This window comes from Sitophilus oryzae, unplaced genomic scaffold (genome assembly GCF_002938485.1).
Source record: "Sitophilus oryzae breed Bouriz unplaced genomic scaffold, Soryzae_2.0 scaffold_1701_pilon_pilon, whole genome shotgun sequence".
NCBI classification, from domain to species: Eukaryota; Metazoa; Arthropoda; class Insecta; order Coleoptera; family Curculionidae; genus Sitophilus; species Sitophilus oryzae.
In genome coordinates this window covers 2811531-2826244 of record NW_022146393.1, presented here as the reverse complement: position 1 = coordinate 2826244, position 14714 = coordinate 2811531, and the positions used below count along the sequence as shown (strand labels likewise).

The 14714-nt window shown below is 32.4% G+C and overlaps 1 protein-coding gene across 1 annotated transcript in view; it reads right to left on the bottom strand.

Moving 5' to 3' along the window:
• LOC115881204 (neuropilin and tolloid-like protein 2) overlaps positions 1 to 14714 on the bottom strand; it is a gene marked incomplete at its 3' end in the record, with an annotated part of 598059 nt that overhangs the window by 167158 nt on the left and 416187 nt on the right. The window contains exon 2 of the mRNA XM_030898613.1: positions 6501 to 6551. Coding sequence (XP_030754473.1) covers positions 6501 to 6551 — 51 coding nt within the window. The remainder of the gene's footprint in view (positions 1 to 6500; positions 6552 to 14714) is intronic.

Below are 14714 nucleotides of genomic sequence, written 5' to 3'. Positions count from 1 at the left end.
GGTTTTAATTTATGGTGTCGAATTAAGAACGAACATGGATAAATAATAATTAAATGGTATTAAAATGAAATTAAAATATATGTTTTGATATTTTGACGTAACCAATTTACCTCTTTTTGTTTCCTAACCTACTACTATAATTTTTAGACCATATAATCCTAAGCGACAGCCTAACATGATTTGTTCTCTTAATATCTCCGGTTAGAGAGAAGATAGAAAGTTGCGGTTTGCGTTAATATTTTGGAAATTTTATGCTCTATTTAACTGTGTAAAGAGAAATATAGCGCCTCCTATTTCAATCTTTTACGCAAAAGCGCAATATATGTTATGATGTCAAACAGCGCCCTCTAGCTACCACGAAAAAAACTGTGGAAACAAAATTTATACTGGAGATCATTAAGGACGAAAAGCTATTTTAAACGAGCCCTAGTTAGTTTAAATCGCGTAACCTAAACCAGAGTTATCCTTATTTTAATAAAAGCAAATTTACCCTTCCCCCACCACTTTATTTTGTGAGAAAGAGCAAAATACTCTATATCAAAAAAATTACAAATTTCTGGATGATAACAATAGTAATATTTAAAATATCTGTTTTCTGATTGACTATTAGAGAAACGCCCCCTAGCGGGCATTTTTCGGGCAACTTGAAAATAATTTTCAGCGATTTCTCTTGGTCTATTTACTAATCAGAATTTTTTTTCCAAAGTTATTCGATAAGTAGTTTCTGAGAGACAGCCGGCGTCCATTCTTAGTTGGCCACCCGGTACCTACTTAAATTCATTCCAAAAATACGTTGTGGTTCTATGTCCACGGAATATTGGGATATCCTGTATACAATATGTCCCCGAATTGTCTTCACAAAAGAAACATTTTTATTATTGACATAGAAAAGAAAAATGCATTCTTCATAGAAATTTGTGCTTGTTCCAAAATGGTTAATCCTGTTTATATAGTACCTTTGTGAATTTCTATGCCGCTTTAAAGATAATATAAAAAAAATGGAAAATATGGTTGAATTTTTTTCTAAAAAAACTAAAAATCGATAATACAATTTAGATTAAATTCTCTTATAAATTATTAGTAGAGTTATTATTCATTAATTATATTATTTTTTACTTAAAACAGCGTTTGAGCTGTTTGAACAGGTTTTTGAACATGTTTGGCAACCCTAGATTAAGCATATATTTTGGTATATGCAAAAAGTTTATAATCATAATGACTTGGCAATTGCATGCACGGCACCATAATTAAGAATAAAATAAAAAAAAATAATCTACTATTTCGATTACTAAGTAAATCTAATAAACGGTGCACTTAAGAATAAAGTTTCTTAATTACTATAGAATATCATATCGTGCATTTGCCAAGTCATTATAATTATTACAGAAATAAAGATGACTAATATTGCTACTAACAATTTATATCAAAATTGTTGAATATGTACTTAAAGAGAGACTAAATAAAATAAACTGACTTGGTTTTACATGAGATCTCACAACTTTTTATAGCGGAGGAATTGTGTTGCGAGACTTCGCATTTTTTTACATTCTATGTTTTTGAGGGGATCTTATTTCTTTTTGTAGGTTATCCTTCTATTTTTTTTTTCGGGTAATTCAAAATAATATTAAAAAAGTTTGATTATAATTCATAAACTTTGAATTATCGTATTATTAATTAAGTCAGATAATATCAATTGAATTAATTCTAGTTTTCTAACGACTTGTGTTTCCGACTTTCGTTATAACTGAAATATCAACTTTAAAAATTTTTAATTTATAATTTTACCAATGCTTATTCAAAATAATTTTTTGTCAATTTTACACATTTTATTTTTTATCTCGAGAACTATAAGAGATAAATCCGTGAATTATTGTCTAAGATATGTATTTAATATTTCAATCAGAATATTAACGAGAATAAAATAAAAAAAATTGTGCCCCAATGCAGCCTACTTTGTCGACGCGCTAATATGTTCAAGCCTAGCATTTAACATATTAAACTAAAAAATAAATAAGGACTTCATTGCAAGTTAAAGTTTGACTAAAAAAAATCATAATTCTTGAATTATTGTTGGTACATTGATATATAAATAAAATCAGAAGGAGACCGCTCCAATTAATTCTAGTTTTCTATCTTTTTCTCGACTGGAAAGCCAGTTACCGTTAGCGGCTCTTTTTTAATCCATAAGGATATTTCGAGATATTTAATTTTTTTCCTTTTGGTTATAAGCTCAAAAAGCTACCTAAAATTCTAAATTTGGAGTTTGTGACACATCTAGAAGTACCTTAGAATTTTGATGGTCTGTCAGTGAGTCAATGTCGAAATTAAAGAAATTTGACAAGCGATAATTCATAAACTATGAGGAATAATTACTAGATATTTTGGTAACATAGCCAGATATAGTATGTCTTCAAGTGTAGTGAAAATTAATATTCTTGCTTTATCCACAACGAAGTTACAGGGTGGTCAGAAGTGCCGCTAATACCTTCGAGAAAAGAATGGAACGGCTGTGCTCGACTTGGCACATTACGACTTGACAGATCATTAAGTACGTTTCAAAAATGTTTCACCCTGTGCCTCTTTTTTACCCTCTCGATGCTGTAAGTTAGCAACCCTGGCTTAGTCAAAAACCCTGGCTGTGCTCGACTTGGCACATTACGACTTGACAGATCATTAAGTACGTTTCAAAAATGTTTCACCCTGTGCCTCTTTTTTACCCTCTCGATGCTCTAAGTTAGCACCCTGGCTTAGTCTATTTTTAACATAACATACATAATACGCTCATAACCTGCAATTGTTTCTTATGTTTATCTTGCGATCGCTTTAAACCATCTATGCAGCATTCTTCCTATATCTAATCCAAGTCATTAAGTCTTTAGACTGCCTCTGAATGATGGAAGGTGAGCGACAATTACGAACAGCTAAGAAAATCGAACAACGATGTTCCCGTTGGTTGACTGCCTCTTATACGGTGCTTTCAGCCCGAACGAAAATATTTACATTAATTGCAATTAAAGTTTAATTACATTCGGAACAAATTAGGATAAAGTTTGATGTCGTCGAGTTAGATGAGCAAGATTAAAATTCTAAATTAAATTTCGACCAAGTAAACAGCTCTGAGCAACGTTAAAGTCAGTTCTAGACGTCATAATCTGTATGTGTCGTATGACCCACCAAAATAAATTTAGGTATACCGGGTGCGTCTCTTTTTTTTTCAGATAAAATACGAGATTTGGTATAATTAGTATATGACTCCCTTTTTTTTGGTATATTAGTATATGTCACTTCCTGTTTCACCGGAAGTGACTCCAACTTTTGATTTTTAAATGACACCCACGGTATTTTTTTACTTTTTTCTATTCGATAGAAAATGACACTCTGAATAAAATGACGTATCACATGTCAACTTTTGACATTTTTGCATATGGTTTATTTGAAATTGTAACATGCGGTTCATAACGATATTTTGACACGAAATACCAACTGTGTAGTATCAAACTATTCGTAAAAAATGCTTTTTCTAAATATGTCAACGAACCACCCTGGTTCCATTTAAAAGAATTGAGATATGATTAAAAATACGATTTCGGTATCTTTTAACCGGCCAGGACAGGACGCGAAAAACATTAGACGGTCAAATCTATTTTTCCAAGACTCTATGATTAAAAATCAAAATTTAAAATACGACTGTTTTTAAGCGAGAGTGTCAAAAGTTGACATATGATATGTCATTCTATTCAGAGTGTCATTTTCTATCAAATAAAGTAAAAAAAAATACTGAGGGTTCAGTATTCTTGAGTAAAGTAAAGTTCCATTTAAAAATCAAAAGTTGTAGTCAGTAGGTGTGAGCCACTTTTGAGACGCACCTGGTATATTAAAGGCGGCCGCACACTGCCGACAAAATATTTCCGTTTTATATTTTTTTATAACTAATTAATAATAAAAGAAGCCTGCACTGAGCAACTCAGGGATCAAAACTGACAAAAATAATCGTATGTTTGCCGTACAATATACAAAAACAATGCCTAGAACACCTTCCGGCTATCGGATCAGATTTTTTGTCGGTCACGACCAGTACGACGCACCACCCAAGCATCCGACTAGTACATCCGATCCGATATCGGATCGTAAATGCGCGATATAGTTAAATAACCTATAGGTTATTTGAGCGTCAGATAATCGGATCCGATAATCGTTTCAGACAATCGTATCGAATAGTAGGAAATGGGCCGACTTAATATTTCAAATTAAGCTATACCGTATCTGTAGCTGAAACTCTTAAGCCGGGTTCATACTCATATATAGCTTGACAAACGGATCTGAAACAACGGGACAACGGTAAGGGGATCGCAGTTTTCTAAAAACATGGCCGATTTCATTCATAAAATATCCAAGAGCATGCGATGTTTTATGAAATTATATCAGTAATTTTTATAACAGTTCTTTACTGGCAGCCCTATTTTCAGCTGCCACTTGCTTCCAGGCATATCTTCTTTTTACCAAACTCCTATAATCTTTTTAAGATTGCACATACGAGTGAGAGGGGTGTCCTTAAAGATCTCTTTGTCCTCTCTCTCTCTTTTCTTGGATTATAACTCATCATACTTAGGAATTTTTTCTGTTGTAGCGTGGACAGGGTGTTTCCAATCCTCATCTGACAACAGATGTTCTTTCTCCGAGGAGTGGACATCTATCTCCTATGTGGGTATACAACCTTCAACCTTTAACCCTCAACCTACAACCTTCCATAGTTGGGGTTTGACTCTCTGTGTCCTTCACAGTCGAGGATCTTGTCTCCGGCTGAGGTACCCGTGAGGTGGAGGCTGGAGGATCTATCTCTTTCTCTAACACCTCCTTAGATTTGGGGTCAATTCCTATTGTGAGAATCAATCCATGACCCTATTCCTTCGAGTTGATGTTCGCCAACTCGATGACTTTAGATTAGAGTTCTGGAAAAGCTACTAATACGTATGTGCTTGCTGGGTGGAGAAAACGATACCTTGTCTAGCCTGTTGGGTCTAAAGACTCTCCCGACCCTTTCTAGAGGAGGTGGTAGCTTGTGTGCTACTTGTGTAGATTGGTCTCGCGGAAGAGTCAGCTGCTACTCGTGTAGTTCCCTTTAGGGGTGGTCGTTTGGAACTGGCACTGTTAATGTTCTCAGTGTTGTTAGAAGGGTCTCCTCCAGCATCACCGCAAAGGTTATTCAGTCTACTTCTACAGACCCACTATGTAGCAACGAGCGTAAGGCAGACGAGAATACAATGGTGGTACACTAAAGTTGAGACCAGTAGAGTCTACTATCTAGCCAAATCATCCCTTTGACCTGCCGATTGATAGAAGTGGTGCAGTTCGATTACACAACCTCCTCCCTAATATAGAAAGAGTAGATCAATTTATATACTTAGGGTCTTTAATAAAAAATAATGGGGGCTGGGAAGCAGAGATAAGAAGGCGTATAGCAATGGCATGGACAGCTATGATGAGCCTAAGAAAAATATGGGCAGATAGAAACTTAACTAAAAACACCAAAAAGACCCTTGTTCGATCTTTGGTGTTCTCCATATTCCTATATGGGTCTGAGTCATGGACCGTCAAGAGCGCTGATAGACACCGTATATATGCATTTGAGATGTGGTGCTGGAGGAACAGCATTGTCCTTCGGAACGAACCAGTCAATTCTCGATGAACTCGGCATCACAGATCGATTATCCACCATCTGTCGTAGACGCATCCTGCAATACTTCGGTCATATCACTCGCAGAAGTGAAGACAACCTTGAAAAAATCATTGTACAAGGCAAAGTAGAAGGCCGAAGACCCAGAGGACGATCACCATCAAGATGGCTTGACCAAATAGCAAATATTACAGGTCATCCATTTCAATCAAATCTCCGAGAGGCGAAAGATCGCCAACCATGGTAAACTAAAATCACCAGCTGCACATAGTCTTAATGTCACGATTCTTCAGATATGAAGAGACGACGAAGAAGAATAACCTATCATTTTTCAAGTCCATTCGCGTCAAAGTTCCCTTCCGGGTTAGGTTCCCCGGGCTAGGTCGCGTCGCGCGTCGTTCCGTAAAAAATATAGCAGATTTCATTCGGTCGCTCGCTTGTTTAATCGCTCGTTCGTATTGTGAATACCCACCTTAATGCTACAATATCAACGAAATAAGGTTTATCTATATTTTTAGAGGTTCAGACGCCGTAAGAAATAATATTTTTCTGAAAATTTCAAAACTCTAAATTAGAATTTACTGTTGACTTTTATCTAAAAATATATCTGTATAGTAAACTGTAATGTAAAACTCTGTATAGATATAAATATATTTGCCTTTTGATGTAAAATAAAAACGAAACTATCAAATACTGTAGGGGCACTTACTCTTTTTGATTTCCTATAAAACTTTGATTTCCAATAAATGTTAAAAGAGCAACCGTGAATGATTATCAAAAAAGTGTAAAAGAGAAATGTACAATTAAAAATTTTAAGGGCACTTACCGTTTTCGTTTTGAGCTATACACGGTTTTGGAATGTCCATTGCAATAAACACTGTAACAAAGAGAAAATATAATTTAATACAATAATTGGAAATAATATAATATACTGATAATGCTAATATGGTTAAAACAATGTTAAGTATTGTAAAATATGAGATAATGTTAGTTCAGGCATATCTATATCAAGTTTATTTCAATAAATGTAGTGATGATATATTAAAATTTTACTGTGTAATATACCAGAAATAATTTTGGATAAATAATTCGACAAATTTCATCATTTAAACGACGATACCTACGCTAAAACTCGCAGTTACAAATACCTATATTTAATATCAGCGTAACTAACAAAATTTAATTTAAACTATTTCGCATATTTACAATAATAAACAATAAACGAATTGGGCATGGCAATGCTACTTTGTGCGATATAATTAAACCCTTATAGCAAACAACTACTACAAAAAAGAGCCCGGTTCAGAGTAAACACCAAATGCATTTACGTCCTTTTTTCCCTTGCAAAATCGTTTTAATAAACCGATTTTTTTGAAATAATTGAAAATGAAAAAATAATTAAGTTTTAATTATAGACCGGCGCAATTTAGTTAATATCTCGGTTTAATACTAAACAAAAATGTTATTAAATTTCAATTCAATTTTTATTTTTAATTCTGTATTAATGTATAAAGCGCCGTTTAGACTCTCAGTTAATTTGCGCAAAACAGTTAGCAAAAACCAAACTGTACCAATAATAAAATATCTTATAAACTTTCTGTCTTCTTTATCGGAAGCAAAAAAATACAAAGAACAAAGAAAAAAAAACTATTTAGTATACAGGGTGGTCCGAACTGTATTCCGGAAACTTCAGCAGCATGTTCTGCAGATAAAAATAAGTAAAAAAGTTCGTATAAATGTATGTCCTAAAATGCTAGTTTCGGAAATCAGGGTGTTGATGTTTCATTTTTATTTCGATTTTTTCCAAATAATTTCTGAAGTAACGTCAATATTGGGATAAAAATTGGTGTCTGAGAGTTTTTTTGACATGAGAAATTTGATTTTGGTGTCAATATGACTCCTACTAGTAGAAGGCGCCACCTACATGTGTTTTAACTGTTTTGAAGCATAATAACTTATTGTCCGTTCCTGGATAAAACTACCGAGCGAAAAAATATACATCTCTGTGATTTTTTACGTAAAAAATATCTCTTTGTAAAAATCGCTAAGAGCAATTGTTCTTAAGATATTTAGAATGGAAAGAGACAATACATGTCATTATTGACGAAAAATAAACACGTTGAGTTGATAGTTATATCACTGAAATGATAAATTTGATAAATTTTTATTTTTTTAAATTAATCATATTTCTTTTTTTCCAAAAAATGATGATGAAGTTTCTGTTGAACTTTTGGCACAAAAACATTTCAAATTTATGATTTCAGTCTTATAACTATTTAGTCAACATGTTTGATTTATGTCAATGATGACAGATATTGATAATTTCGATTCCAAATATCTAGAAAACCATTACTCGTAGCGATTTTTACCAAGAGAATTTTTTCACGTAAAAAACGTTATAAATGTATATTTCTTACTCAGTAATTTTATACAGGTACGAACGAAAAGTTATTACTCTTCAAACCAGTTAAAAAATATGTAGGTGGCGCCCTCTACTAGTAGGAGTCATATTGACATCAAAATTAAATTTCTCTGTCAAAAAACTCCCAGACACCAAGTTTCATCCAAATATTGACGTTACTTCCGAAATTATTTGGAAAAAATCGAAAAAAAAATGAAACTTCTACACCCTGTATCTTCGAAACTAAGCATTTTAGGACATATATTTATACGAACTTTTTTACTTATTTTTATCTGCAGAATATGTCACCGAAGTTTCCGGAATACAGTTCGGACCACCCTGTATATCTGAATGCAACTATTCGAGAACACTTTAGTTTTTTTAACAGATAGGTCTACAAAAACCGTTGACTAAATGACATTATATCAAGTTAAACTTCAAAAATAACAATTACTACCTGATAACAATAATTACTTAATAAGGTAAAACCGGGGGTAAAACCAAAAATCCTCAAACTTTCTGTATGATTATTTTCAATTTGTTTTAAATTTTTACGTATGCTATGTTTATTTGTGTTATGTTCTTTAAAATCAAAGAAGCGATAGTCATCCATTACTAACATCTACAGATGAGCAATACATTTATTTTTATTAGATTGTATTAAAAAACCCTCTTTTATTTTTCTTTCAGAGGTTATCGCCTCTTTCATTATGATTTTTGCTTTGTTAAAATCTATTCTGTGCCCTGTGTCCTATAAATGCGGACAAATCTTAGATTTGTGAAAGTCGCCCTTTCTTAAAATAATCTTTATGTTCTTTAATTCGAACATTTAAGGGTCTAGATGTTCCACCAATATAAAATTTATCACATTCGCATAGTATTTTGTATATTACAGTTTTTGTTTGTTGTTCAATGTTCATTGGTTTAGTGTGTGTTAAAATGGATCTAAGTGTATTTTGTGTTTTGAAAGATGTTCGTATGTTATATTGTTTTCCTATCCCTCTTATTTTTTCCGAAACGCCTCGTTTATAGGAATTGTAAGTTGTGTATATTGTGTATTATTGTTATCATTGTGTGTATTTATTCTGTCTATGATTTGGGGATTGTATTTCGTTTAATATTTGGTCAATAAAGAATGGTGGATAGTTGTTTTTTATTAATGTATTTTTTCCGGTTATGCTTTATGCTTCTGAGACATGGACATTGTTAGCAGCCGACAGACGACGCATTGACGCCTTCGAGATGCGGTGCTGGAGGAGGATGTTGCGAATACCCATGGACAGCACATCGCACCAATGTGTCGGTCCTTAATGCAATCCAATTACCACAAAAACTTTCCAGCACTGTCTATAAACGCATCCTTTCCTTCTTCGGTCACGTCAACAAGAGCGGGCATATGGAGAGACTTGTAGTGCAGGGAAGACCTGTAGGATCCCGTCGCCGAGGAAGATCGTCAACCAGGTGGGTGGACATGGTTGAAAAACTTGTGAATACCAACCTAGAGGGTGCCGTTCGAAGAACAGAAAACAGAGAAAATTGCAGACGAGCGGTGCGTGCGGCCGTCAGGTCCTTAGAGCCAGAACCAGAGCCACTACACGTCGTACGCGACGTATAGGACTAGGACGATTTTTTTTTATGTGGTTTATATCTCTATTTAGTGAATTTTCGTCTGAACATATTATGTTTGCCCTATCATATAAACTTTTTATAACAACTTTTTTACACTTATACTGTAATTAGATGTGAAATTTAAGTATATGTCTGTATTTGTGGGTTTTCTATAAACATCAAAAATTAGTTTGTTAGTATTTTGAAACTTTGACACTGAAATATCAAGAAATCAAATTATTTATTTATTTTTAATTTATTACTTTTTCAACATTTTTCAAGCATTTCCTTCAAATCCTTCAATTTAAAAGCTGTTAATAAGAAGTTTTACTTCAACGTAGTGCACACAATTTTTTTTTAAGTGAAAATGTTAAGTTGGCACGTGGCATGGCATTCTATTGAGAATATTATTTTCTATCAAATAAAGTAAAAAACTACCGACTGCGACTGTACCATCTAAAAATGAAAACTTGTAGTTATTTTCGGTGCAACAGGAAGTGATCACCACACAATTGAATACTATAATACATATATGTGACTCTGCGACCAATGACTCGTATCAATCGACATGGTTCGTCATTAATTTAGGTTTTTAATTCTTATAAAAATTTATGAAAAAAAAAATATATCTCCATTTCTACACTCGGACTCACTTAAAAAAACGCAACGGAGAATTTTTTGTCAAATTTAAAGTGTTATATTGTTTTTACTTTTAGTGCTATTTTCTCGAATTTCTTAGTGAACTGTATATAAATCTATCAACTTTAATTCATTAACTCAGTTTTTTATAAACTTTAGTATTTGGCTTATTATACAGGGTTAATTGAAGAGTTGTTTTTTTATCCTAACTTTAAAATACCCTGTGCAATAATTTCGTGAGTAACTTTTCCCAAAGCATGATTTTTCAATCAAAACCATGTTTCCTGAGCATTTTCGTTTTTGACTCATGTCAACACATGCCTTTGTTAATTTTTTATTAGAGCGAAATGAACTTGCCACCTACAATTTGCTATTTTTTCAACTATCATAAATAATAACTGTAATAACTAAGTACAAACAAACAAAAAAACTTATTAAAAATACTCTAATGCTTTGTTTTACTTTCCACGGCTGCTATAATTGTCTACATACTACTGTTATTGCTCGCTGACGAGTATTTGACACGCATCAGAAAATGGTCACGCAAAGGCGTTTTCTTTCATGAGCTTTTGAAAAGCCCGATACGTGATGATATCTGTCTACCGCACTCCGGACATTCAAAAATCTCATTGCTTTCTTGCCTCTATACTTTTTGGTTGCGCTGCTGTTAACTGAGTTTACAATTCTTCTACATTCTACTGTGAACTGCTTCTTCCCACTCCTGTGCGAAGAAGCAGCTATAACTGTCTGTAGATGTCGGTTCATACTATTAATGAGGTGCAAATGTATTGTTATCTTTTCTCATTCCTCTTCAAGGATCAAGCGAATATTCATAATTTTGGCCATCTTGACTTCTGCACAATTATCGACATTTAATAACCATATCAAATCGTACACATTACAAATCACCAAAGCCACCTCGTCATTATTAAGAATGGCATCTCAAGAGTATTGATAATTGAAAAAATTGAAAAAAGTTTATGACAAGGTCATTTTGCTCTTAAAAATTAACCAAGGCATGTGTTGACATGAATCAAAGTCCTGACCGAAAAATAATGTTTTGGGAAAATTTGCTCGCAAAATTATTGCACAAGATGTTTTAAAGGTAGAGTAGAAAACAACTCTTCGATTAACCCTGTATAATAAGTCAAATATTAAAGTTTATATAACCTGAGTTTAGGAATTAAAGTTGATATATTTATATACAGTTTGCTAAACTAGATCAAAAATGTTTTGGTTGCATTTTTTTGCATCTGAGTGTAGAATCTAACCATATTTTTCTTTAATAATTTTAGTTTTATTAATAATATAGCTTTCATCAAAAAAAAGAAAACCAACGCCAAAAAATTCGGTGTACTTGTTTTGTATGTGGACGGCACGCCGAATTTTACAGCAAACGCCGAATGAAAGCGATCAAATCCCCTCGACCAAAGGGAATCGTTCACCTCGATTCGCTGTAAATGTACACCCCTTAAAATGAAGAAAGCAATTTATATCCGTTCTTATATTACTAAACAACCACGATACGCCACTGGTACAAACATAAATATTCAAGCGTTCTCAGCTTCGAAGGATAAATATTTTCATCTACTCCTAACATGCGCGTGCACATAAATCTCGGCGAGTAATTTCGGCACAACGACTACACTAAGCGCAGTAAATCACCACGTTTCCTTATTAGAAAAGCTAATATGTATAAAATTTATACCGTGAGTCGGTCCTTGCCGGTCCTAAAAGGTGGTTTTACGCCCTAACTACACCGCGCCGCTCGAGGCAAGAATAAAACCAACTCCGGTCTTAAAAAGATTATCATAAATTACATGGAATAATGCTAGCTCTTGAAGCAAACTCCTAATTGCCGTAAACGAGGAAATGTGTCTCATACTTTAAGATATTATGATAATGTGCGAAATATGTTTAATACACAGTTGTATTATACAGTGCATACCAAGTAAACTTTTAGTCACGGGATTAAGCTTGACCGGGACAGCGTTGCCTACTTTGATATATTTTCTATTAAACAAAATATTTTAGAAAACAAAAATAAATTAATTATAAATATATAAACAGTTATTATTTACTTACATCAACGAAACTCACCATCTTAACAGCACTTAAGGGACATAAAGAACCATTAGTACCGCTTTCCCGTTCAAAATATTCTAATAAAGTTGCGAGGGTTTTTTTTACGGTTATTAATCTTGTACCACTTCGCACTAAAAGAGGTTCTAAAAAGAAGAATGTACCACTACAAGGACTGCTGGTAAACATTTTTAAGCATAAAGTATCACACTATTTATTTAAACCAAAAACTCGTAATACAAAACTAAAGTGTCAAACCGAATAATAATGTCAGGAAATAAATAAATAAATATGGTAACTTGACATGTTTTACAGCAGAGCTACCACCTGAATCTCCAGCGCAATATTTAAATTCCAGTTAGTCAGCCCGGTGCCGAATATTCCATGGTTGGCAACAATGAATTTAAAAATCACGCCCTCGATTACGTGGATTACTAAAAGTTTAATAATTAATATCAAATATATTAAATAAAAACCGCTCACGTATTCCATTGTACTACAATGTACTTGCAATGGAGGTACTGCATTTCTCGCTTACTTTAAAATGAGAAGTATTTTCAAATAATTTTGATTTTTTTAGAAAGTTTTATAGGTTATTACTGATTTAAATTATCCTGATTTTTTTAAAACTGATTACTACATAGAATATTATAGATAGATAGGATTTTAATCCTGTTTTATTCATATTATGACCAATATCTAACGTTTGCTATAACGTTAATACCTACATCCTGTAATAATTTTAGTAATATTTGGAAAGCTCAAACCAAGATTATGTATCTACTCGTAATAAAATATAAGATTAGTGTTCAAAATTTGTTAAATTTAAATCAATTGCAGAGAAGTGTTTCTAAGTTTAAATAGGTATTTATTCAATTGATATATTATTCTTGTTATTATTATGTTTTAAATACCACAATTTTGCCATGAAAATGAATAAAACTAATACTTTATGAAAATACACATGAATAGCAAAATTTTAATCTCACATAATCGAATATATTACCCTTAAAAGTAAAAATTACTATGTACTGGCTTTAAACTAAACTGTTTGCGTTTTTATAATTAATGTTTGATTGTTATTATTCATTTGGCATACTTTACTTTTGCTGATGGAGAAATGAACTATGAAGAAATGAAACATAATTTTCAATATAAAGTTAAGAATGCATAAAGAAGAAATCATATTGTATCTATTCATACAAAGAAAATAATATTACCATTTTTAGTTGCAATAGCCTCCCGAAAATAAAATCCATATTAAAAATAAAATTTGTAAGAAAAACAAATAAATAGATAAATGATACACATGGTGACCCAAACTTCCGAAAAATCTCTATATTAGGGTTTTGGTTTATGATTCTTATTTCATTTTTTTAAGAAATGGAGGGGGGGGCAATGGCAACGTACAATTTAAAAATATTTTTGTTAACATACAGAGTGATTGAAACATACTTTCAAACTAAAGTTGTATATTTTGAAAAAAATACATTCTTCGTAAAATTTTTTGCTTATTTCGAAATGGTTAACCACGTTTATACTTTTCTAAATCTCTATAACATTTTAGAGAAAAGTAAGAAAATCATGAAAATATAGTTAAATTTTTTATAACTCCTAAAAATCAAAACTCGTTTTTATGGTAATATAATTTCGTTTTCATTCTTTGATAGATCGTTATTGATAGAATTTTAATTAAAGTCATATTATTGCTGTTTTAAAATATTAATGAAAGATAACATTTATTTAGTTCAATGCTAGGGAAAGAGTGATACGAGTTATCGGAAAATGGGATACTTTAACAACAGCAAAAATATATGACGTTAATCAAAATTAGTAATAACCATGTATCAAAGAATGAAATCGAAATTATATTACCATAGAAACGCCTTTTGATTTTTAGGACTTCAAAAAATTCAACCATATTTTCATGTTTTTTTTTAATTTTCTCTAAAACGGTAAGCATATTTGGAACAGTATAAACAGGATTAAGCATTTTTGAACAAGCAAAATTTTTTTTGAAGAACGTATTTTCCCCAAAATGTCAATAATAAAAAAGTTTATCCTCTTGTATTTTAAATTTTAAACCTAATCACCAAAAGTACAGACTTAGTACCGTATGATCGAATAAAAACGGCGTCAGCGATGGCTATGTAATGAACATCGCTGTCACTTTATATGTAAAAATTTCTTTACACTTATACAAATCTTTATCTAAAAATATTTAACGTGCAGCTTAAACTTTTAAGATAGCTGTCAGTGGACAAGCTTATTTTCTGTAAGATATCCCTCTGCAAACACTCCTCGCAAACA